Source organism: Myotis nattereri (assembly GCF_964212035.1).
Source record: "Myotis nattereri genome assembly, chromosome: 7".
In the NCBI taxonomy this organism is placed as follows: domain Eukaryota; kingdom Metazoa; phylum Chordata; class Mammalia; order Chiroptera; family Vespertilionidae; genus Myotis; species Myotis nattereri.
In genome coordinates, this window is record NC_138082.1 from 50313685 (window position 1) to 50341150 (window position 27466).

The 27466-nt window shown below is 36.9% G+C and overlaps 1 protein-coding gene across 1 annotated transcript in view; it reads left to right on the top strand.

Moving 5' to 3' along the window:
• Positions 1–27466, top strand: part of LOC308522009 (sodium channel protein type 1 subunit alpha) — a 130384-nt gene that overhangs the window by 79837 nt on the left and 23081 nt on the right. Inside the window, exons 9-21 of the mRNA XM_081095207.1 lie at positions 850–913; positions 1682–1823; positions 2495–2701; positions 3787–4071; positions 6587–6967; positions 8240–8372; positions 9700–9938; positions 11476–11649; positions 12618–12974; positions 14184–14663; positions 20344–20464; positions 22454–22608; positions 24248–24421. Coding sequence (XP_080951333.1) covers positions 850–913; positions 1682–1823; positions 2495–2701; positions 3787–4071; positions 6587–6967; positions 8240–8372; positions 9700–9938; positions 11476–11649; positions 12618–12974; positions 14184–14663; positions 20344–20464; positions 22454–22608; positions 24248–24421 — 2912 coding nt within the window. The remainder of the gene's footprint in view (positions 1–849; positions 914–1681; positions 1824–2494; positions 2702–3786; positions 4072–6586; positions 6968–8239; positions 8373–9699; positions 9939–11475; positions 11650–12617; positions 12975–14183; positions 14664–20343; positions 20465–22453; positions 22609–24247; positions 24422–27466) is intronic.

The window sequence follows — 27466 nt, forward strand, 5'->3', positions numbered from 1 at the left end:
ATTAGGTTTTCTTTCAAGGAGAAACAATATTTGTAAACAACTAATTACACTATAGGATAATGAGTATAATAATAATTGAAATATATACGTGTTATTGGCAGCACGGTGGGAGCTCTCAATTTGCCAATCTTTAATGGGAAGGAATTAGAAAATATCAAAGAATAATTCACAGAAGTGACTCTTCAACTGAATAGTGAAAGAATCTAAGGAATTTGCCAGAGACAGAAAACTTTGAGATAATGAAGTATTCACCTATAATTATTATTTAAGCTTTAGTATTTAAGATTATTTTTATTTCATTTGTTTTACATAACTTGACATGACTTATGTATCCTTTACATAAAGACACCTATAAAAAATAAAATAAAAGTTACCTATGATATATTCTGGGTGTTGGTATAATGTAAATTATAATTAATTATTAAACTTTTACAAATTGTGTTTAAAAATAGAGAAAACCAGAAAAGATACAATACCTCTATTTTGAAATATGTGACTATTTGGAGAAGGCAAAGGAATCCATTTTATTTTTATCTATTTTTACAGAATGCAATTTTTACTTTTTATGAGGGTGGTGGAAAAACACTGATACCTCCTAAAATATTACGTTAATACCTATAGTTACCACTAATTTTACATTTACCAAGAACAAATGCTTTGTCCTAGTAAGTAATCCCCTTAATGTAATATCTAACATTTGTAGAGAGAAGGGGCAAATACCTGTGTCTTTGAATTATATAGTGTATTTTAAATTACTCAATGAACTCTAAAAGTAGGGCCTCATCTTCTTGTTCTCATTTTTCAATGTAATGCAAATGTTCATCACATGACTTTCTTTTTTCTAAATAGGATATCATTATTTTCTGGAAGGTTTTTTAGATGCATTACTATGTGGAAATAGCTCTGATGCAGGGTAAGCCAATAATTTGTGTGTGTTCCTGTATATGTGCATGTATATATACACACTTATTTTGTCTCTTTTTTGTGGAAACTGACAGATAACAGCCAACTAACTTTATTTATACTAATTTACTATAATTATGGTTACTTATAAGGTGACAACTTATCTAAATGTTAGGCAAGTGCTTATGTTTTATAACTTTAGCTCTAATGCTGTTTTTAAAAATAAGTTTTTATTGATTTCAGAAAGGAAGGAAGAGGGAGAGAGAGATAGAAACATCAATGATGAGAGAGAATCATTGATCAGCTGCCTCCTGCATGCCCCACACTGGGGATCAAGCCAGGCAACCCGGGCATGTGCCTGACCGGGAATTGAACCATGACCTCCTGGTTCATAGAATCGAACTGTGACCTCCTGGTTCATAGGTCGATGCTCAACCAGTGAGCCACACCAGCCAGGCTCCAATGCTTTTTTTCTTAGATGAGCATATATGAGCCAAGGGTCAACTCTGGAGGTTTCCATAGTAGGGACAATGAAAAAGAGATAAAATGCTAATTATTGACAGAAAACAATTTTGTAAAATATCATTAGAAATTCTATGAAATATGTTAATGATGACATCAAGTGGCTAGTAAAATTACGTTGTGAAAAATTGAGAAAAGTATTAGTTACTTATTTATCATACTTCTATTCCTTGAAATAGACAATTATAACATGCTGCAAGAATAAAAAAAAAAAAACACAGAATAACTTGTAAAACTTGCTTTTTCCACATTACAGCCAATGTCCAGAAGGATACATATGTATGAAAGCTGGTAGAAATCCCAACTATGGCTATACAAGCTTTGATACTTTCAGTTGGGCTTTTTTGTCCCTGTTTCGACTGATGACTCAGGACTTCTGGGAAAACCTTTACCAATTGGTGAGAACCTGAAGCAACACATATTGCATTTTTAAGTAGAAGTATATAAGAAAACCAAGTTAATTATGAAATTCAAACCACAGCATAATATAATAGAAAGGGCACAACGTGAAATCGGGAGATTTGGGTTCCTTTATCCTATTGATGATAACATTTATTAAGCATAGTGATGCTGGGGATAGTGGTTCTCTCTAATTTCCCTTGAGCTCAAAACTTACTAACCATCCTTCCGAGACACATCTTCCCAAATAGAAGGCACACCCTTTCCTGGGCTCCAACTACACCCTCAGGTATTATCTACATCCCACAGGTGGCAGGAGATGAAAATTAATAAGCAGATGTAGAACGATGATTTTGGTTTCTTTCTGGACTTTCATTTAAGACTCAGCTCCTTGATGAAGGTCTCCATGGTATTTTACTCCATTCTGTTTTATTCTTAATAATTCCAAGAATTCCCTCCTAGAGTTCAAAATGTGAATGCATGAGTTAGGGAAGAAGAGGATAAGGTTAAAACAAAACAAAACAAAACAAAACAAAGAAGTGGGAGGGGGTGTGACCATCATTATGGTTGTTTATGTCAGAATCCTTCAAAATACACAAGTAAGTTGAAAGTCGGGGCCACCAGTTAATGAAATTATATTGAAAACTAATGCTGATGTTGTTGTTTCCAGACATTACGTGCTGCTGGAAAAACATACATGATCTTTTTTGTGCTGGTCATCTTCTTGGGCTCCTTCTACCTGATAAATTTGATCCTGGCTGTGGTGGCCATGGCCTATGAGGAACAGAATCAGGCCACCATGGAAGAGGCAGAGCAGAAAGAGGCTGAATTTCAGCAGATGCTCGAACAGCTTAAAAAGCAGCAAGAGGCAGCTCAGGTAAATTCATCAAATGAAATATGTCCTGTCTCATGGTATGATATTTTTTATTGTTATGGTTGTTACAAAAATACTGGAAAGAAAGTGAGAGACAGATAATTTGATTGTATTTAAGAGAAGCTGGTAGTAGAGGAGATTGGTAAAGATTTCTACATTTCGAGCATCTATATAGATCCTTTAGACATTCTACATTGTTTAAAATATTAACCACAATAGAACACTCTCGTGCTATTTTAATCAGCTGAATATCTTTAGAATAAAAGGGAAATATGATTTTTGGGGTCCTCTCAAGTGAGAGACACTTACTGAATGAGTATACTGGCATTAGGAAAAATCCTAAGAAATCATCTTTTCTTAGAAAAAACTGTATTGGTTATTTAAAAAAATATTGGAAATTAAAAGTGTTCACCTTCGGTCCCATGCTCACATGGCAAGAATCAGTGCTGAGCTGAAGAAGCTAGGGACTATATTGGGGAATTGAATGTCTTGTCTTGCTTGGCAGAAACTATGGACCCTCCCCTCTCTAGTTTTCTGAGAGAGCATTATGCAGGGCTGAGGAAGAGGTTTTACTACCTCCCATGGATTTTATTGATAATATTTTGAGGATATTGGACAACCCAGTTTCAATAACTGGAGAGAGGACCTCAGCTCTTATCTCATTTCTCCTGCCTTTGGATATGACCTCAACTAACTCATCAGCTTTTCTCACAAGTGCCAGTTTCCTTCTCAGAGAAAAGAAGACAGTGCTAAGTAAATACCAATTTTTAGAGTACATGAAATCCCCCAAAGTACAATGAATATCTGTTCTTGTGGATGCCTGATTGATCCTTTTGAATATGTGGTCTGTGAAGCATAATACAAACACAATAAATGTTAGCACAGAGAACACCAAATTAACTTTGCAAGTGTTCATTAGGTGGAAAGAAAAAATAATTCCCTCTAATAATTGCAGAGCTGCTTCTATATAAGATCAGCTTGAGTCAGCTAACTGTATTTTTTAAATGTCATGCAAATAGTTGGGCCATTTTTTAAAAAAGATAAAGTCTTCTCTAGTGCCATGCTAAAACCATTTCTCCTCAATGTAGCAGGCAGCCACTGTAACCGCCTCAGAGCATTCCAGAGAACCCAGTGCAGCAGGCCGGCTCTCAGACAGCTCATCTGAAGCCTCCAAGTTGAGTTCCAAGAGTGCTAAGGAGAGAAGAAACCGGAGAAAGAAAAGAAAACAGAAAGAGCAGTCCGGTGGGGAAGAGAAAGATGAGGATGAATTCCAAAAATCTGAATCTGAAGACAGCATCAGGAGGAAAGGGTTTCGCTTCTCCATCGAAGGGAATCGTTTGACCTATGAAAAGAGGTACTCCTCCCCACACCAGGTATGGCACTACTGAGTTAAATGATGCCCGGGTGAAAATGAGAAAGCTGAAAGAGGGAGAGAATTAAATCAGACTTATGAATCTTCATCAACTGAATTGACTGCTATGTTTATTATATTTAAACCCATCCTTTCTTCACATAGTTATGAGAAAATTGTACTCCATATATATGTAAGTCTTACAGCCTGGTGTAGTTGAGACAACACTAAGTTGAAAATAAGAGCCCTGGATTCTCATCCTGATACTGTCTGCTGCTACTTGTAACTAATGGCATTTAATATTTCTGATCATCAACTTTTTAAAATTAAATTTACTGGGGTGACATTGGGTAATGAAGTTATATAGGTTTCAGTGTACAATTCTGTAATACATCATCAGTAAACTGTATCGTGTGTTCGCCAGCCCAAGTCAAGTCTCCTTCCATTGCCATTTATCCCCCCTTTCCTCAGCTTTTTGTTGTTGTTAATGCTACCTCATATTTTTCCCATTGAGTTTTAGAGAGAGTGGAAGTGGGGGGGGGGGGGGCAGAGAAAGAGAGAAAGAGAAACATATATGTAAAAGAGACACATCAATTGGTTGCCTGATGCATGTACCCAGACTGGGTCTGGAGATCAAACCTACAACACAGGTACATGCCCTTGACCAGGAATCAAACCCATAATCCATTAATGCGATGGCCAATACTCTAACCACTTAGCAACACCAGCCAGGGCTTCTCAGCTTTTTTAATTTTAAAAAAAATGGATTTTGGACTAGCTAATCAGTGTCTTTTCGGTCATTTTATACTGCCCCTCCCTCCTAATCTACACTAATAAAAGAGAGCCATGGTAGTTGGCGTACGACCGCTACCCTTCCCATTGGCTAATCAGCGAGATATGCAAATTAACTGTCAGCCAAGATGGCGGCCGGCAGCCAGGCAGCTTGAAACTAACATGAGGCTTGCTTGCTTCAGTGACGGAGGACTCCAAAGTTCCCCACCTGCCACTGCAGGCCTCTGAGCTGGCAGTTTGAAACATAGTTACAAAAATAGAAGTTAAACAAAACCCCAGAAACCAGCTTTCAGCCAGCCAGGATCTCAGACCTGGAGATGATACAGGGTTTCAATTGTAGAACCTAAACAAACCAGATACCTGCTTTTAGGAGTGGAGGTCTAAGGGCTGGAGCCTCAGAGCTAAAGCTGGCCCAGAATAAAAAAAAAAGAAAAAGAAAAAAAGGAGCAGTTGGGAGCTTCAGTCCCAGCCTGAAAACAGCCCTCAGCCCCTCACCCAGACTGGTCAGGCACCCCAGTGGGGACCCCCACCCTGAAGGGTGTGTGACCAGCTGCAAACAGCCATCATCCCCTCATCCAGGCTGGCCAGGAACCCCAGTGGGGACCCCCACCCTGATCCGGGACACCCTTCAGGGCAAACCAGCCAGGCCCCACCCATGCACCAGGCCTCTATTCTATATAGTAAAAGAGTAATATGCCTCCCAGCACTGGGATCAGCGGAGCCGAGAGGTCTTCCAGCACCGGAATCAGCATGACAGGGTGCAGCGCCCCAACCCCCTGATTGGCCCTGCTCTGTGCGTGACAGGGGTTGGCGCCGCAACCTCCCCATCGACCCTGCCTTGAGTGTGACAGGGGGTGGTGCCCCAACCCCCCAATTGGCCCTACCCTAGCATGACTGAGGGTGGCATCGCAGCCTCCCAATCCGCCCTGCTCTGTGCATGACAGGGGGCGGCGCCCCAATTTCCCAATCGGCCCTGCTCTGAGCCCGACCGGGGGCTGCACCTAGGGATTAGGCCTGCCCTCTGCCACCCGGGAGCAGGCCTAAACCAGCAGGTCGTTATCTCCTGAGGGGTCCCAGACTGCGAGAGTGCACAGGCCGGGCTGAGGGACCCCACCCTCCCCGCCCCCCGAGTGCACAAATTTTTGTGCACCGGGCCTCTAGTTTCTTTATAAAACATCATGTGCGCTTCTGAAAATATGAGTCATGGTATACTTTATCAAAAAGTTCATCAGTCTGATTTCAGAAATTTTAACTTCGAGTCCCAAGATACTGAGCCTTATAGATGAAGCAGACATTGTGATTAATTTAAAGTGATTTTAGAAAGATGTACTAAAGCAATTTGTGAAAAGTGATGAAATTCCTTGGAAGAAAAGAGCAATGAAAACAAATGTAGCCTTCTTGTGGCCCTGCTACTGATACTTACCGATTGTTTACAATGTCCTAATAATATTGCAATGATGTTTCCTTCTGAATTTGAAAAATGGTAGCTCAGGGTTCTGTTTTTCAATATCTTTAAATTGCAATCTGTCTCCCCATTCATTAATCTCCAGGACTCGAAACCTTCTCTTATAAAACGAATTTGAAAATGCACATAAAATAAAAATGTTGTTAATCAAAAGAAATGAATCATGCTCTGTCATGAATGCTAAAATCTCCTTCAACTTAATCTTGCAAATTAAAAACACATTTCAAATGGCTAAATTAATGATTTTGCTTTTTTTTTTTTTTTTGGTGTCCAACTTTAGTCTTTGTTGAGCATCCGTGGCTCCATATTTTCTCCAAGGCGCAATAGCAGAACGAGCCTTTTCAGCTTTAGAGGGCGAGCAAAGGATGTGGGCTCAGAGAATGACTTTGCTGACGATGAGCACAGCACCTTTGAGGATAATGAGAGCCGGAGGGACTCCTTGTTTGTGCCCCGACGACATGGAGAACGACGCAACAGTAACCTAAGTCAGACCAGCCGGTCGTCCCGGGTGCTGGCAGTGTTTCCCGCGAGTGGGAAGATGCACAGCACTGTGGATTGCAATGGTGTGGTTTCCTTGGTTGGTGGACCCTCGGTTCCTACATCGCCTGTTGGACAGCTTCTGCCAGAGGTGATAATAGATAAGCCAGCTACTGATGACAATGTAAGGAAGTTTTAAACAGTTCAGGCATGGCTGGCCCATTACTGCTGCACCAGCCAGTGTTTCTACAGAATGGAACCCCTTGAGAATGATTCCTGGTTGGTCAAGCTGTGAATGCACCTGCATCTTGTAATACCTTTATAGACTAACCAACTAAAACTTAAAGCCTCAACACTCTCTTGCATAACACCTGAATGCATTTACCTATTAAACACGCTAAGGATAAATTAGACACAATCATAAGTTACTGTCTCCAGTTGGAGGATTTGCTATATACCCATGCTGAACTTAGATAGTAGGGCATCTTCTAGAGCCTGGTAAAAAGTGAATGAATGATGTCTATGTTTAAGTGTAAAGGGTGTATAATAAATCTTTCCAACAGAGTCTTCAATATAGCCCTGCTTTAGTTTAGAAGATTTTTAAGAACACTGTGCCTAAATACATAGCTTCATTGTTCTCTTAAAATTTTCTAGTACTCATATTTGTCTTACTAAAAAAAAAAAAAAATGCTGATATAGGCTTTCTCAAAACTAATCTTAGTGAAAAGAAACAAATAAATGATTAATACAGACAGGTAAAACAATTGTCTGTGTTCAAAGGTATGTTATATGTTTGTGATGCATAACCCGCTGATGAGGAATTTCTAAACACATGCTGCCTCATTAGACTGTTAACTCACTTGGAAATATATCAGCATGATGAGGCATGACTAAGTCAGTATCAGATGACTTATTGCTTTGGTACCCTGGATGAAACTGTTGTCCATGCAGCATGCGTGTCTGTGTGTTCTTAAACATACATTTTGTGTTGTCAGTGACCATCTATGTCTTGTGCCCAGAAACTGAGATGGCAATTACATGTGTTATGATCATTTCTATTTCTTTAAAAATAAGCAGCTTCCTTTCTCAAAAGAAAATGCCCTGATCATTTATATGAATTTTTCAAGTTGTTAGTTTTTCGCTATTAGTTCTAAAATAAAGGTAACTGTTAAATCTGTCTCTCAAGAGATTTATCAACTCTATCTAAATGACATCATGTCTCATAAAATTATGAAATCAGAAGGTTAAAAAAACTCAGTTTTTGCTGTATGGCTAAACAGTTGACAGTTTGGACACTCCAGGTTAATTATACAATAAGTCAGCAATACCTGCCATCACCAATTAAATATGAAAGTGCATGATGCATGTGTTTCATGCAATTCACTGCATCATGTTAGTTGTTTACTCATCATATGGTTCAAGTTAATTATTTAATACATTAGCATTTTCTTTACAGGGAACAACGACTGAAACTGAAGTGAGAAAAAGACGGTCAAGTTCTTTCCATGTGTCCCTGGATTTTCTAGAAGATCCTTCCCAAAGGCAAAGAGCGATGAGTATAGCCAGCATTTTAACAAATACAGTAGAAGGTTTGTAACAAGTTCCATTCAATTCAATTTATTAAACGTGTCGTCTCTTTTAAACAAATCTCTCTGTGCATTGGACACAGTATATTCGGTGGAGAGTATAGTAGGTCTTCTTCAAGAGTTATTGTTTGTTATACCTACTTAGAAGTCCTAGGAACTTTAAAAAAATTCTTTAAACTCAGTGATATTGGACCTCTAACAAATGTTTTCCTGTGTGTGGAAAATCCTTGAAAATGCAGAATAAGCGTTTCTTTTTTAAAAAGAGTTAATATAAGTTTAGTATAGTTTATTTTGAATCTTTACTGTTGAAAATATTACATAGGTCCACCTTTTTCCCCCATTAACCTCTTCCAGCCCACTCCCGTCCTCCCCGCCGAGGGCCCCACTGCCCCATTATCTGTGTCCAAGGGTTATGCATATATGCATACAAGTTCTTGGTTGGTCTCTTCCCACCTGCCCTCCCCTGCCTTCTCTCTGTGGTTCAACAGTCTGTTCATGCTTCTATGACTCTGGGTCTATTTTTGATTATCAGTATTTGGTTCATTAGATTCCACATATAAGTGAGATCATGTGAATAAGCATTTCTATTAGGGGTTTCTAATCCCATTAGTCATAATGATTCTCTCTTCTGTTCTACTTAGTTTAAGACTTCCAACATCAACCTAAATACTCTCAAGATTGCAAGAGAGAAGTAGGTCATTTTTGTAAAATAAAAACAAATTTAAAAAAATGATTTTTGGCTCATGTTGATCCCTACCCTATCTCTTACAGCCAGAGGATAATAGGTTAGCCAGATATTAACACAGAATGGCACTTCCCCAATCCATGTTTCTATTGAGACTTCATTTAAAAGATGGTTCAGCCCTAACCGGTTTGGCTCAGTGGATAGAGCGTCGGCCTGCGGACTGAAGGGTCCCAGGTTCGATTCCGGTCAAGGGCATGTACCTTGGTTGCAGGCACATCCCTAGCAGCGGGTGGGCAGGAGGCAGCTGATCGATGTTTCTCTCTCATTGATGTTTCTAACTCTCTATCCCTCTCCCTTACTCTCTGTAAAAAATCAATAACATGTATTTTTTAAAAAATAAAAATAAAATACAAGATGATTCATTTAAGTTAAAGGCTGAGCCACATTATCAATACATACAAGGAAAAAAAACTGTTCTTTGCTACTTCTGTTTTATGTGTATGTCTAATGAAATATGTTCAGGAGTCTAAAGAATAAATACTTTAGATTTTTGTTTTGAAAAGAAGTCTAGTGGATCTGAAATAAATGTGTGTATAAAATAAATCTTTTGGTGGTGGTTCTTATTTTTTTTTTTTTTCAATCTAGAACTTGAAGAATCCAGGCAGAAATGCCCGCCGTGTTGGTACAAATTTGCCAACATATTCTTAATCTGGGACTGTTCACCATATTGGTTAAAAGTGAAACATATTGTCAACCTGGTTGTGATGGACCCATTTGTTGACCTGACCATCACCATCTGTATTGTCTTAAATACTCTTTTCATGGCCATGGAGCACTACCCCATGACAGCTCATTTCAATCATGTGCTTACAGTAGGAAACTTGGTAAGCATATTAGAAGGTAAATGTGTTCAGTCTTTGATTATTTTTGTTTGAGAAACTGTTTACATTTAATAGCTTTTAGCAGTCTTTCCACCAAACTTCCTACTCCTGGCTCCCAAAAGATAGGAAATATATCTAGCTGACTTCACTGTACATTTTGCCAACAATAATAGTCCTTGATATCAGAGCAAAAAAACTAAGAAAGTAATAGGCATAGGACTTTTTGAAAAGTCAATATTAATAGTTACAATGTTTTTAAGATGCAGAAGCAGTTTAAGGACACACTTTTTGAAATAATATTATCACAGTTTCCCTACCGGTAGAAGATTAAAATAAAATAGTAGATCTTTCTATCTTGCTTAGTCATCATCATTATAAGCAAGAACTTAACCAGTCAAAATGTCTCCAGCTTTTCCACTTCCAGAATCTAGGTAGGACATATATTGTTTTATCCATCTATTCTATAATAAAACTATAAAATATTGAAATTGCCCAGTACATTTTGTGTATTATATGATTAACAAGGCCATTTTGGTTGCAGGTTGCCACTTGATTCTTTCTCTTCTGTGCTTAAAAAAATAAATTATTGAAGTGTTTGTCAGTTGACTCAATTTAGGAATATTAGCTTTTATTTGCTGAAAGAGAGCTCTACAGTAATGCTTGCATTTGCCATATTTGTTTTGAGATTTAGGATTTTTGATGGTAAAGGCAGAGCATGTAAAATGTACTGCATTGTAGTATTTACATTTTCAAAGCACTAGGGTTTATACTATGGAAGTAAATTTATTTTTTGTGTGCTTAACAAATTGATAATAGTAATATTATATCATTATAATGATATAATATTACTATTATATTATTATAATACATATATATGTTTAATAACTATCTGATTTGAGGGAAATGAGAATAAACCTCTTGATAAATAAAATTGTTTCTGGGCAAAATCTTGTCAGTACCTGTGCTGTTTGAAAAGGCAGTTTGATTTAATGCACAGAACATTAGTTAAAAATAGATTTGCACTCAAATCCTAGTTTTCCCATTTTCCAATTGTATGATACCAGGCAAGTCATTGAACCCATCTAACGTTCTCTTTCCTCAACAGTAAGGTAATTATAATACCTGCCTTAGCCACTTAGCAAACTTCTGTGAGGCTCGGCCAGCATGGCTCAGTGGTTGAGCATCAGGAGGTCATGGTTCGATTCCCAGTCAGGGCACATGTCCAGGTTGCGAGCTTGGTCCCCAGTGTAGGGCCATCAGGAGGCAGCTGATCAATGATTCTCATCATCATTGATGTTTCTATCTCTTTCTCTCCCTCTCCCTTCATCTCTAAAATCAATAAAAATATATTTTTTAAAACTTCCGTGAGAATAAAATGAAATGATGTCTATGAGAGCCTTTTATCAATTATAATTGTGTAAGCTAGCAATAGAATCATTATGGGGAAAGTAGCATAAGCATTTTGTTCTAGGAGCAAATATTGTGTCATTCTACTTTATCATTATTTGATGGAATTACAGTAATTTTGTTTTGATCTTAGGTTTTCACTGGGATCTTTACAGCAGAAATGTTTCTGAAAATTATTGCCATGGATCCTTACTATTATTTCCAAGAAGGCTGGAATATCTTTGATGGTTTTATTGTGACACTTAGCCTGGTAGAACTTGGCCTCGCCAATGTGGAAGGATTATCAGTTCTCCGTTCATTTCGATTGGTAAAAACAAACAAACAAAAACAGCAACAACAAAATCTTTCCAATAACCAGGGTTTTTGCATAACATTATTGTAGATTTGAACACACAACCACTAACATTTTCAGTTTTTGTGTGACATTTGCATTGTCAGAAACTGTTCCTAAATGGATAAAATTTCCCCACTTATTTCAAAAAATGTTTATTGCAAAAAGCATAGTCATGTAAAGTTTAATGTATTTCTCAGTTACCATTCTAATTATTGTTTCTAGAGATCTACAGTCAATATTTCTGGATCTAAAAATATTTATAATGAAAATGTATCCCATTTTAGTTATAACTTAAAATATAAACAACCCTTTGTAACAATGGATGATGATGAGATACAAGATGTGCGGGCAGAAACTTTTCCTAATTCTACCTCTGGAAAACAAGCTTCTTCACAATCACAGGAAAGAAAGCTGTAGAGTTACTTAACATGCCCATTGATTCACATATATGTTCTTATACATCAGAAAAAGAATTACAATCATGAGAAATATTCCAAACTTTAAAATGCAGGCACATCTAGCTATGCCAGTGCCTCAAAGGAGCATTAATAAATAATAAATACTTTTCTACACTTATAGTAGAACTCAATATGATGTTACTTTGCATGCTGTTAACAAATAACTATCTTCAGAAATCATTGCAATTCCAATGTTAATATTAGGGTCAGGCCTAGTATAGCTTATAACCACCTTCACTAAACAAATTAAGCACATTTGGATCCCACATCGGCATTAAACATCTACTCTTAGGGAAAATGATCTACATGGTTAAAATATGTAAGAACCAGATTCTTGTTAGGGGATCCAAAATTACCCATGAGCCAGAGAGGGTTCAAAGGCAGGGCAGATGTTATAACAGACTCAATACTAATCACCATTTCTTGGTAAACCATAATATATATATAACCTCTTTAAAAGTCATGATCATTTTTTTTTTCCAGCTTCGAGTTTTCAAGTTGGCAAAATCTTGGCCAACGTTAAACATGCTAATAAAGATCATCGGCAACTCAGTGGGGGCTCTGGGTAACCTCACCTTGGTGTTGGCCATCATCGTCTTCATTTTTGCTGTGGTCGGCATGCAGCTCTTTGGCAAAAGCTACAAAGATTGTGTCTGCAAGATTGCCAGCGACTGTAAGCTCCCACGCTGGCACATGAATGACTTCTTCCACTCCTTCCTGATTGTGTTCCGCGTGCTGTGTGGAGAGTGGATAGAGACCATGTGGGACTGCATGGAGGTCGCTGGTCAAGCCATGTGCCTTACTGTCTTCATGATGGTCATGGTCATTGGAAACCTGGTGGTATGCACTTATTTGAGATATGTGTTTCAGAAATAGATTAAGAGCACGGTAGAATGATGCCATTTTATCCAAAAGAAAAACTATGATTAATAATTTTGAAAGTCTCTTACCTTGTATATGCTTATAGTCTCGTTTTGACAACACATCAATATAGCAGGGACTCTACAGTAATACTCAACACCACTTTGTCAATCATGGCATCACATTTATTATGTGAATTCTTATACAGTATCATATTGAAGACAGGCCTAATATGATATGTTGAGAACATTCAGAGACAAGGGAAGGAAAAGTCTGGCAACAATTTGGATAAAACCCAATCTTACTTGCTAGTTGAGGACTAAAAAGTGAAGCCGTTAAGTGTTCATACTGATTTTACCATTTTCTTGTCCCTTCATGGACACAGTAACAGTCACTCTCTGGGATAGCCAATTCTCTAGTGGCTCTCAGTCAAAACAAAGGTTAGCTAATAAGTCCTGAGGTTACCTGAATCGAGTAACTGATCAACTCTTCTCTCTCTTTAAACTTGGAATATTAATTACTTTTTATAGTATAGAAATAGATAATATATTCCAAAGGATATATACATTAGTGTGTCAGTCTTATGGAAATATTAGGAATAAATAGCTCTCCTAATTAATAAACAGTTCACCTAATTAGTCAATTAGTTCAATTAGTGAGGTATGAAAAATATAATAGATTAAGAAAACAAGTGTCAATGCCTATGTTAAACCCCTAATTCTCATTCTGGGTCATAATGGTCATATTTCAATTAATGTCCTATGCAGTATCACTCTTTATCAATAAAGAAACTATAGAATGTATTTAAATTCATAATTGCAAGCATTAGTGATTTCTAAGTTCAGAGCTCTTTTATAAGTACATACATCAATCTGTTTTCTTATAATCAAACAGTTTTAAACTTAGCTAAACATTAGGGCATCTCATACAACTTCTCATTCTATACGTGAGAGAGCTTGAGACCAACAGAAATCATCTCTTTGCTAAAGGATGTATGTGTAGGGAAATAGCTATTGAGCAGGATCAAAAATTCAGATCGCCCAATCTCTAATCACTGTACTGTGGTGTTCTTTTCTTGTTTAGTTGTTAGAACTTATAGTTTCCTCTACACTTAGAGGAATAAGTGATGTCCATATGCTATTCTTTATATTGGGGTGAAATTACAATCATGTTTATATTATTTTTAAGGTCCTGAACCTCTTTCTGGCCTTGCTCCTGAGCTCATTTAGTGCAGACAACCTTGCAGCCACTGATGATGATAATGAAATGAACAATCTCCAAATTGCTGTGGAGAGGATGCATAAAGGAATCGCTTATGTGAAGAGAAAAATATATGAATTTATTCAACAATCCTTCGTTAGAAAGCAAAAGATTTTAGATGAAATTAAACCACTTGATGATCTACACAATAAGAAAGACAGCTGTATGTCCAATCATACAGAAATTGGGAAAGATCTTCGCTATCTTAAAGATGTAAATGGAACCACAAGTGGAATAGCAACTGGCAGCAGTGTTGAAAAATACATTATTGATGAAAGTGATTACATGTCATTCATAAACAATCCCAGTCTTACTGTGACTGTACCAATTGCTGTAGGAGAGTCTGACTTTGAAAATTTAAACACAGAGGACTTCAGTAGTGAATCAGATCTGGAAGAAAGCAAAGAGGTAAGATTTTGTAGTTGTGGGTAGATATGACTATGTATGTGTATTTATAATTATATATTTTCTATCTAGATTTTTTTTGCCATCATATAAAGTTTTATTTCACTGATAAATCGAAGATTTAAGACCAGGGAAATGATTGATAAATTAAAGAGTAATGTAGTTTTTGTGTGAATTTTCTCATTTTTATTCATGGATATTTGTTAGATGGTGAATAAGTGAATGATCCCAGAAATAAATAAGCATCATCTGATTTAATACATAGGATAACTTTAAAAGGAATGTGTTATTATTCTAAATTTTCAGAGAAGAAAATTAGCTGATGGAGCTTAAAGTCATATAACTAATGAGGGGTATAGCTGAGAATTGAACTTACAGTCTTTGTTTACAAGGGTCTGTATATCTTCCATTGCATCACATTGTCTCATATACATGGAAGAGAACTTAACCAGAAGAAATATCCTATATAGATCCTCCAATTAAAATTATAGTGACCTATGTGTTAATCTTCCAGGATGCCATAGAATATGTCGGACATGGCATGACTTAAGCAACCAAAATATATTCCCTCACGTTTCTGGAGGCTGTAAAGTTTGAGATCAAAGTGATAGCAGGGTCAGTGCCTGGTGAGGGTGCTCTCCTGGGGCTGCAGATGGCTGCCTTCTCACTGCGTGCTCACCTGGCCTTTCCTAGATGTCATGTGTGGAGAGAGAGCTCTGGAGCCTTTTCCTCCTCTTGTAAGAGCAACTGCCCTGTCGGATTAGGGCCCACCTTAGGATCTCCTTTAACCTCTATCAATACCTCACAGGCCCTGTCTCCAAATACAGTCACACTGGGAGTTAGAGCTTCAAGAAATTAATTGTGGGGGCACACAATTTAGTCCATGGCAACTTAATTAGAAATATTAAACTAAAACTCTAATGGATATGAAAGATAATTCAAAGGAAGTCTAGAATAAAGCATCTTCATTCCCCATTTATTGTGGGGAAATCTCAAAAACAAAAAAATACTCTTTAGTTTACATTGTTTAAATTGTTTTCTTTTTTAATTAAAATTTTTAAAATATATATTTTTATTGATTTCAGAGAGGAAGGAAAAGGGGGGGGAGAGAGAGAGAGAGAGAGAGAGAGAGAGAGAGAGAGAGAGAGAGAGAGAGAACCATCAATGATGAAAGAGAATCATTGATTGGTTGCCTCCTGCACACCCCATACTGGGGATCGAGCCCGCAATCCAGGCATGTGCCCTGACCGGGAATAGAACTCTGACCTCCTGGTTCATAGGTTGATGCTCAACCACTGAGCCATGCCTGCCAGGCTAATTAAAAATTTTAATGTTGACATTATTGCAAGTATCTTCCACTTTCCCTTCCTTTGCCTACCTCAATCCACCCTCTCCTCCTCCTCCCTCCGCCTTTACCACACTCATATCCATGGGGTTTGCATAAATGTTTTTTAACTAATCTCTTCACCTTCTTTATCTAATCACCATCACCCCTCCCCCTTCAGGCACCCACCAGGCTGTTCCATGTATCCATTATTCTGGTTCCATTTTATTCATCAGTTTATTTTGTTCATTAGATTATACATATTAGTGAAATCATCTGGTATTTGTCTTTCTCTGATTGGATTATTTCACTTAGCATAATACTCTCTAGTTCCATCTATGCTAATAGCAAAGGATAAGAGTTCCTTCTTTTTTACAGCCATGTAGTGTTCCATTGTTTAAATGGCCCACAGCTTGTTAATCCACTCACCTGCTGATTGGCACATGGGTTATTTCCAGATCTTAGCTATTGTAAATAATGCTGCTGTGAACATAGGGTTGCAAATATTTTTTGATTGGTGATTCAGGATTCTTAGGCTACATTCCTAAGAAGTGGGATCACTGGGTCAAAAGGCAGTTCCATTTTTCATTTTTTGAGGAAACTCATACTGTTTTCTACAGTGGTGTCACCAGTTTGCGTTCCCACCAATAGTGCATTGGGTTCCCCTTTCTCTATATCCTTGCCAGCACTTGTTGTTTGATGATTTATTGATAGTAGCCATTATGTGAGGTGATACGTATATTACAAACTATATGATATTGATATGAAAATTATTATCATTTATTCAGTAAGCATATGCCAAGCATTCCTCATGTGTTATTTGGTTTGATTCCTATAGCAACTATGTGAAGTAGGGACCATTTTATAAATCAGAAACTAAAGCTTAAAGAATCAAGTTAATTGCCTAAGGTCTATAAAACAGTTATTGAGACTCAAACCCAAGCTTGTCTGACTAAAAAGAGAACTAAACGCTTTCAGTAGACACATTAAATATTTGTTAACTAGAGCCTGGCACGGGTAGGATCCCTAGACCTGGCCATCGGTCAGGGTGATCAAATACCCTGCCTCCCAGCCTCCCCACCTCCTCCTTCCCTCACTCCCTCAGCACCCATCTGCGGCCGCTGGTTGCCCGCCATGTTCCACGCCGCCCTGGTGGTCAGTGCATGTCATAGCAAGCTACTGAACTCTCCGTCAAACTCCTGAGGGGACAATTTGTATATTAGCCTTTTATTATATAGTACTAGAGGCCCAATGCACGAAATTTGAGCAAGGGGCTTGGCCTCCGCCACGGTGGCAGCTGCCTCTGCCTTGGCCCCTGCCACAGCGGCTTTGTCCAGAAGGTCGTTTGGAAGTTCGTCAGGAAGGTCGACAGGAAGGTCATCAGAAAGGTGGTCTGGTCTAATTAGCATATTACACTTTTATTATTATAGATTATGTTATTTAACATTAAAAATTAATATCAAAACACTAGTGACTCTGCTCAATATAGCAAAATGAATTTAAAAATGGAAATACTCATTTGGTTTACAATTTTATTTTCTAGCCTGGGAATTATTAATGAATTTTGCAGATTTTTTTTTTTTTGGTGTCTAACTTATTTGTGTTATAATAATTTTCTGTTGGTCCAATATATGATGGAATGTTATTTTTCTTTTGTTACTTTAAAGCTAATCATTGATACAAAAATTCATGTTAAAAAGCAGAATTTAGAATATATTAGAGTTTTATTCCTCCACCATCACCTCTACTCTGGGCAATTGTTTGACTATCATTAGATTTCACAATAAGAACAATTCAATATTTAGTAAATGTGAATAATCTACTGAAGACTGTCACTCTAACACGCAGCTTGATGAAGAAATCATCTGGGTTTTAGGGATGATGTGGGAATTAATGACAATATTTAATTTTTCTAGCTGCTCTGTGAAAATACTAAATCTCTGTATAGTGGTTTTTCCTTTGATATTATATGGGTGCTTTGTTGAGAGTCTTTAATAGAGGCCATTTTAAAGTTTAATATGCTTAGTGTACATTGGAAATATTTACTAATGCACAATATACACAATTAAATATTAATATTGTTGAGGTTGTAGAACATCTCATTTATGTATGACTTAAGGTTATATATATATATATATATATATATATCTTAAATATGTAATAATAGTGAAAAGTTCACCTTTAATACACTAGGCATGTATTAAAATAGTACATGCCTAGGTTTAAAAATAAATATTTTTCTCAAAAATAATATTTATAGACACATACATATTCTGTACCCTTTTGACCCCTAAATTCTAGGTTTATTTTTTAAAATATGTTTTTATTGATTTCAGAAAGGAAGGGAGAGGGAGAGAGAGACAGACACATCAATGATGAGAGAGAATCCTTGATCGGCTGCTTCCTGCATGCCCCCACTGAGGACTGAGCTGGGGCATGTGCCCTGACCTGGAACTGAACTGTGACCTCCTGGTTTATAGGTCGAAGCTCAACCACTGAGTCACACCAGCTGGGCCCACTTTATTTTTAATATATTTTAGCACTTATTATCAATTGAACTTATATTAAATCCTATAGATAAGTTCCCTCTAACAAACCAAGTCTAACATAAAAGCAAAAGCATCCTAAGATCAAGTCAGAGAACAAGAAAATACTATTTAATCATGTGCTCTTAAAATAATATCATGGAGTATTTTATTTGCTTCACTTTGTTTTCACACTCAGGGTCAAAATCATTTGCTTCCGTAGCAAACATTTTTAAAAGGAAAAATGTTGCATAAAGCCACTGAGAAGAAAAATGTTCCTATTATCAGGGCTGTAGTTATTAAATGGTTATTGTACGAGGCGAATTGGATGCCTCAGGCACCATGTGTTTCCGGCATTCTCTATGTTCCCTTGTTAAGTCAGCCTGCCAAAAACACATGGAGAATGCAAGTCAGTGCAGACTCTGTAGTTTAGCTACTGAGAGTCATGTGTGGAAATATACCTGTTTTCAAATAAACTAGCTCATTTTGGAAGTTAGTAAATTAAAGGCTGATTAATGGTGTAGTAAACATTAACATGGGTTTTTAAAATAGTCTATTAATCTAAAAACTATGAGAATCAGTGGCTTTATTAGGTGAATTTCAAAATAAAATAAAATTTTAATGTAAGAACAGAAAAGGAAAAGTTAATTGACCTTATTGGTTTTTAAATCAATAAAATACTTGTTTGAGGATGTTTTATTTTGCTGTTATTCTATTTATTTAGTATTTTATTTGAATGTATATCTAATGTACTAATGTAGAAACAGATTCTTTCCACAAATCTTTCCCTTCTCTTTTTGTATAATAGTGTTATTACCCCAATCAAATAAACTACTCAGAGCCACTTTATCTTTTCTTTCAATAATGAGAACTATACAAATATATTGATAAAAGTAATGTATACTGATTGTGAGGGTTTTAATAATATTCTTTTAGCCTTTGATTAAACAAAGAAAATTCAAAAAGGACACTGATAACTTGAATATTATCCTATATAATAAAAGTGTAGTATGAAAATTGTCCCCTTGACCGGGAGTTTGTCTGGGAGTTCGACCAGGGAATGGGGTCGGCCGAGGGAAGGGAGGGAGGCCCTGGCCAGCAGCGGTGGCAACAGGCGACCAGGGGAAAGGAGAGAGGCCCTGGCCGGAGGTGGTGGTAGCAGCAGGCGGCCAGAGGGAGGAAGGGAGGCCCTGGCTGGCAGCTGCTAGGGACCCTGCCAGTGCACGAATTTTGTGCACTGGGCCTCTAGTAAATAATAAAAGTAAATATGCTATAAATGTTTATTGTCTCAAAAATTATATTTACAGAGAATTCTTATTTTCAAGTGCCCATGTTACATTTATGTAAATTAACAATATACTGGATCTCAAAGTAAACCTCAATAAATTCAGAATAGTAGGTACTGCATAGTGTTATTGTCTCCATAAATTCAAAATAGAAGACATCATGTAGGTTATTATCTAATCACAATGCAGCTAAACTAGAGATTAATAGTGAAATGACAAGAAAAAATTCTAACCACTTGAAAATTAAAAGATTTGCTCCGAAGCAAACATGGGGGCTTCTCTAATCCATAGAACAGTGGATTGCTTAGTACATGTTTCTGATTGGCTATTTGTGACTTCATGACGTAGCAATCTGACTTCACATCTACATTGTGAGTTATGGCAAAGAAGTCCATATAGGCAATTTCCTTATTTCGTCTTCTTATCCAAAACCTCTTCATTTCAAAGAAAATTCAAAATCAGTTGATACTACTAATCACTTCTTGGTGGGATACTTATTAGTTACCAAGATTAAAGTGATTTGCTCATTATGTCCATCTCGTGCACAGAAACTGAATGAAAGCAGCAGCTCGTCTGAAGGCAGCACCGTCGACATTGGCGCCCCCGCAGAGGAACAGCCTGTGGTGGAGCCTGAGGAGACCCTGGAGCCTGAGGCCTGTTTCACAGAAGGTAAAGAACGTGACCCTCCTGCTAACCTTCCATTTGTGGAGTGAAGTTTTGTTTTGCGTGTGTGTGTGTGTGTGTGTGTGTGCTTTTAGCTCTTGATCACCCAAAATAGACCACTCATAGCAGGATAGAACTTTGTAGTGGATCTATTTCATTGACCTCTAACATGCTAATGAATTTTCAATCTGTTTTGTTTCAGTTATCTCTGCCCATTATGTGGTAGGGATCATGAATGTGGAGAAAAATATTTTAATATAATCAAAATTAGTGACTAATGTATCATTTTTAAAATAAAACGATTTCACAAGTGGGCATCTTTGTTTTCCCTATGAGTAGTAATTCCCGTAACCAGATTTTCTGGAGAATTTGAGTTTTGAAGAGATGAATCTATTTGAATATTCTCTATTTAGTGATCCCTTCTTCAAAGGCCTGATATCTAATATCTCCCTCTAATTCTTATATAAATTATACACATCACTCAAAGTCCTTCTCAAACTACCTTCATCTCACCATAGTGGAAAAGAACTCAGCAGCTATAATCAATAGATCCATTTAATTCTCCTGATAATTAGTCATATATTCTTTTATGAGAGCTCTTCTCTCTTTTGAACTGTTATATGTCTCTTCTCTTTTTTTCTCTCCTCCTCCATCCCTTTCTCCCTCCTTCCCTTTCTGTTCTTTTCCCTTTTTTTTCCAGCATACCTGGCTTTTTACTTTTTCCACTTGGGGCAGGGTTCCTGTGTTTATATCTTTTCGTGAAAACTGGGATGTAATACTATCGGGAGCAAGGTCCATGTTCTTTTCTTTCCCCTTTCTTCTTCCCTTCCTTCCTTTCTCCTCCCCCTCCCCTGCCTCCCTCCTCCCTCCCTGCCTTCCTTCCTCCCTTCCTTCCTCCCTCCCTTCCTTCCTTCCTTCCTTCCTTCCTTCCTTCCTTCCTTCCTTCCTTCCTTCCGTGTATGTATCCTCCCTGGTGCTTACAAAGTCATTCACAGTTTCCTGTTGATTTAATTCTTATGTTAGAGTGAGTGGAAGCAGTGTAAGGAAAAAAATGACAAATAAAACAGGGCCATGCAAATCACATTTTAGTGAACAAAATTAATTTTGAAAATTATGTAAACTCTCCTAGGAGCACCACAAGAAAACCTAAACAGTAACAAACCTAGCATTGTTGGGAGAGATGTAGGTTATTACTTTATATTCTCTTTAAAAGGGAAGATTTCTGTTTATTATTAATTTCCATTTTGAAGTCCTTTTCTAGTAGGAGTGGGAAATGTCCAGCCCGCGGGCCCTATAAGACCCACGAAATATTTTGGCCCTACCAAGGCATTAGGGGTGAGTCAATCAAATATTTGACCAAATATAGCAGGCTAATTTTTAAGTTGATAATTTTGTATGGCCCTGGAATGATGTTATAAATATCCAAATGGCCCTTGACAGAAAAATAATGTTCCCCACCCCTGCTAGAGATTTTAACAGAGCGCAATGGGATGATAGAGGAAAAGGCAAAGCTCCTTTACATTGATTTGTACCAGTGGTTCTCAACCTTCTGGCCCTTTAAATACAGCTCCTCATGTTGTGACCCAACCATAAAATTATTTTCGTTGCTACTTCATGACTGTAATGTTGCTACTGTTATGAATTGTAATGTAAATATCTGATATGCAGGATGGTCTTAGGCGACCCCTGTGAAAGGGTCGTTTGACCGCCAAAGAGGTCGCAACCCACAGATTGAGAACCGCTGATTTGTACTTTACAAAGTTCTTTCTTGGAGAATAACAGGTGAGTCAGAAAAAGCAGGTATTATTAACCATTTAAAGAGCCTGAATGATTTTATAACTTTAGCTAATAAATGTGCTCTCACTACTCAGGCTTAGAGAGTTATCCTAGCAAGGTAGAGCTGGCAAAAGGGAAGAAAAGATGTATCTGGGACATGGCAGAAGTTATTATGGAAGCAGCAGAATTATTTTATCTATTTGAACATTATACTTGCAGGCTGTGTACAAAGATTCAAATGTTGCCAAGTCAGTGTGGAAGAAGGGAGAGGAAAACAATGGTGGAACCTGAGAAGAACATGTTTCCGAATAGTTGAACATAACTGGTTTGAAACCTTCATTGTTTTCATGATTCTCCTTAGTAGTGGTGCTCTGGTGAGTGAATATTAAGCAAAAGTGGTATAATCTAAGTTTTAGAATAATCTAATACCAGTGACTTATTAGCCCTTTCTGTTGCATTGTTTTAGTAAATGTACATTTCCCCCTTAACCTTCATTGTACATCCATTTTCATTTCCACAGCATCAGCCATCACCCCCATTTAATTAATCCCTAACTGTTATCTCTGCTTATGACTTCTTCCTGGAACATAAATACATCTCTATATCAACCATCTTACCCTTGAACCCGTTTCCAAGGCATTTTTAATTACCCCCGCTTCATATCTTCCAGACTATAGACTTAATGTATAACTATTTATTTCTGAATTTAATATATATATTTCTAATAAGTTATTTAATTTTTGCTTATTCAGTAACCCAGAAAATTTCTCCCTCCAGTTTATTCATTATAACCAAATAATATGAATATTTAATTACTTACATTTTAATAAGAAAGTAAGCATGGCAGCTACAGTGAAGTTAATGATAATCCTGTGATTGGGAGTTTATAACTTTTAAATCCTGGTGAATTGTGTTTCTGAATGGTATTATTATCTCTTTATGGACAGTCAGTAAGTCCTTAGGAACCACTTCTCTGACCCTTTTGAATTATGAAACTATTCTTATGCTATTTAGGAAACAATGAATATTGGTAACAAATACTGGTCAGTGTGCCTAAGTGATTCATTTAAGGACTGGTTTCTCTTTATATGAAGACTTCCTTTACATCAGAATAAATTTACATTGATATAAAAATAAATTATAAAAATATAAACTGTAACATATAGATAGCATTTCAGAAAAAACACTAACACAAATGGAATACTTAAGCCATTAGATAGATGATAGATAGATGATAGGTGGATAGATTGATGGCTCTTAATGTTTCTTTAACTTAAGTTTATAATTAGAATATAGGCCTATATTTTCTGCATACTTCTCTGATAAACTGAATTTCTTTATATACTACTAAGACAAGAAATAATACTTTACCATTGAAATACATGTGAGACTTTGATGTGAAATATCAAGAGAGGTTCATAATATTGTGGTCTCAATAAGAAGTAATTTTATCTAAATGAGAAGTAATGTAGACTAGTAATGTATCAGACCTTGTCTTTGCTGAGAAATAGAAACTATCAACAAAATGAAGGGGGAAAGGGACAAATGAACCAAACTAGTAAAATTGGACAATGTGATTATCAGTTACAATTCTACTTTATGTAAAATATAAGCTTTACTTTTCATTTTTTCAACCTCCTTTCAGTAGCAAAAAGCCAACAAGGGGAAGCAAAAGAAATCAAACAAAAGGAATAAATAACTTCAAGCTGGGATAGTACTATCAGGATATGACATCAAGAACTATTTTCTAATAAGTCAAATTAATTCATAAACATTTACTTTTTTTCTTTTAGCTATATTATAAAGAGAGACTATAACTTTTCCCTTGATTCATTAAAAGATCTTAAAGAGAAAAAAAAGCAATAACTATTGTTCCTCTGTCCTCCTATTCCAATTGAATATCATACATATATATGTATATATAAGTATATACACATATATACTTATCAGAAAAAAATAGCTTATAGAGTACAATGGTTTTAGAAATCTAAAATGTATAACTTTTTCTTACAGGCATTTGAAGATATATATATTGATCAGCGAAAGACAATTAAGACAATGTTGGAATATGCTGATAAGGTTTTCACTTACATCTTCATTCTGGAAATGCTTCTAAAATGGGTGGCTTATGGCTATCAAACATATTTCACCAATGCCTGGTGTTGGCTGGACTTCTTAATTGTTGATGTAGGTATTCTCCATATCTTTGTCTTCCATTAAAGGTAGTTTGTGTTATGTATATGCTAATTCTAAAATAGTGAGTCTCTGACCACTATGTTGACTGGATGTGCTACATAATAGTCCCTAAACTAATTCACTGAATGTAACTGTAGTTTTGGTAAGAATAGGCTAATTTAATAATGATTTAGCATTGGAAGGATGAGATTTATGGTGATTATTTAGGGAACAGCTGAATATAAAAACCAGCACTTTGTAGGGACAGTGGTAAAACTGGGCATGTTGTTTAAATTTCTTGTGTTGTGAATCAGGCAGATGGGCTTGAATCCCAGCCCCACTTCTATTTGGTTGTATGCCAGTGCGAAATGTACTTGGCTCCTAACTCTGTAAATGATGATATTAGTACATACGGTCTTAAAGGCTCTCGATAAACAGTCATGATAATGGGAGCTCCTGTCAATTTTTAAAATTCTCTTTGATCTACTCAAAGTTTTTAAAGGGTAGGTTTAAAGAGTATATAATACCAGAGGCCCAGTGCACGAAATTCGTGCATGGGTAGGGTCCCTAGGCCTGGCTGGTGATCAGGGCCAATCTGTGGGGCGACTGGCGGGGTGATTGGGGCCCCTGCCTCACACCCGCCTTAGCTGGCCTGGTACTGCCCATTCACCAGCCACGCCCCGCGCTGCTGCTGTAGGTTGGGGCCTGCAGGCTGGGGGCAACTCCTGCGTTGAGAGTTTGCCCCCTGGTGGTCACTGTGCATCATAGCAACTGATCATTCCACCATTTGGTCGATTTGCATATTAGGGTTTTATATAGATAGATGGCTTATAACTTTATTAAAGGAGGTAAAGTACAGAGTATAGGGAAAATCTATTTCATACAGTGATGAGAGTTCCCCTATACTATAAACTAGTAATGTACCAGACCTTCACAGATTTCTACACCTAATGATCAATAATACTTCATTTTCCCTAAAAGAAATTACTATCCTAAAATTTGTTAAAATTAAACATCATGTTTCATATTATCAATTTGGCATAATTTCAGCTTTAGAAAAGTGTATCCAAAATATCACAGATTTCATAGGTAACAGTTTTATCCCAAAAAGAAAATAATCCAGCAGAAAGATGCAGGCTTCTTGTGGAAAGTATTTCTAGGCTAAGAGTCCTGCATATATTATATCTTCTTAATTCTAAAAAAAGGCAAAGCCAGAGCTATTTAAAAAGCTTAATAATGTTACTATGAAATTAGTAAATTGAGAGAAAACCTCAAAAAAATTGCTTCATCATATCATAGAGAGAAATAGTTTCTAATATTAAGGTTTCAAACATTGGAAGTTATATTTCAATTCTCACAATTATTACAAGTTGGTTTTTAATCATCATTTATGATATATTTTAAGAAAATAATTCTATAGAGCATTTTGTAGTTTTGTAATAATGATACTTTTATTTTTCAATGTTCTATTTTCATTATTTCATATGGATTAGAAAATCACTCTAAAAAAGACAAAAGGAATTATAGTAAATCTAAAGTAATATAAAAATTATAATAAATACTAGAGGCCCAGTGCATGAAATTCGTGCACAGGGGGGGGAGGGCGTGTCCCTTAGCCCAGCCTGCACCCTCTCCAATCTGGGACCCCTCGAGGGATGTCTGACTGGCTGTTTAGCTGGGATCGGGCCTAAACGGGAAGTCGGACATCCCTCTCACAATCTAGGACTGCTGGCTCCCAACCGCTCTCTTGCCTGCCAGCCTGATTGCCCCTAACTGCCCTCTCCTGCTGGCCTGGTTACCCCTAACTGCCCTCCCCTGCTGGCCCAGTCACCCCTAACTGCCCTCCTTTGCCAGCCTGGTCATCCCTAACTGCCCTCCCCTGCAGGCCTGGTCCCTCCCAACTGTCCTCCAGTGCAGGCCTTGTCCCTCCCAACTGTTCTCCCCTGCAGGCCTGATCACCCCCAACTGCCCTCTCCTGCAGGCCTGATTGCCCCCAACTGCCCTCCCTTGCAGTGTCCAGTGTATTTGGAACTGCCCAATACTAGCCATTTTCAACTGAATGAAATTGTAACTCTATTTGGACATGGAGTTTTGGTAAACTCTTTGCCAAAGAGAATTAGACACCTAACATTTTTATTTTTTAGTCTTTGTATATAAATTCATTGATTTATTTATTTGATAAATATTTGATTGGCCATTTTGGACCAGGTATTATAGCAGAAGCTGTAAATTAGTATAGAAATAAAAAACTGAGAGTTTCATAGTAAAATAACATTTTAAGTTATATTTACTTAAATAAGAATAAACTTTAAACAAATGAAAACACAACATATTAGCAAGACAAAGAATCCCCTTCCAAAAATAAACTACAAAATCAAGGTGATTTAGCACCTTAATTTAGGAGAGTATCAATTGTAGTTAGGTGAACATATGATTGCAGGATAGAGATTTCTTGCTTTTTCTGATGCAATGGCAGTTTTTGTATTTTATTTAGCCATAGGCAAAACCCTATATTCAGCAGTGACTTAATAAAATAAAGGAAGGATAGCCAATGACATTTTCTTGCACTTAGATGTCTTTCTTTGTTAAATTAATTTTTATTTAGTTTTTAAAAACTAATTGGTCTACTAACATATTTTTTTTTTAATATATTTTATTGATTTTTTACAGAGAGGAAGGGAGAGAGATAGAGAGTTAGAAACATCAATGAGAGAGAAACATCGATCAGCTGCCTCCTGCACATCTCCCACTGGGGATGTGCCCGCAACCCAGGCACATGCCCTTGACTGGAATCGAACCTGGGACCCTTCAGTCCGCAAGCCGACGCTCTATCCACTGAGCCAAACCAGTTTCGGCGGTCTACTAACATATTAATTGAACAATTAATAAATTACATGGCATTTGAGGTGTTTTTATTCAACTAGCTTTTAATTAACATATTAAAAGCTACTTTTTTTCATCAGACTGAAAATATTTCCTTAAAATTTTTAAAGGTTTACTGAAAATATGCAACCACTTATCTTCTGAGTAACTATAAGCAAAATCATATTTGTTGAA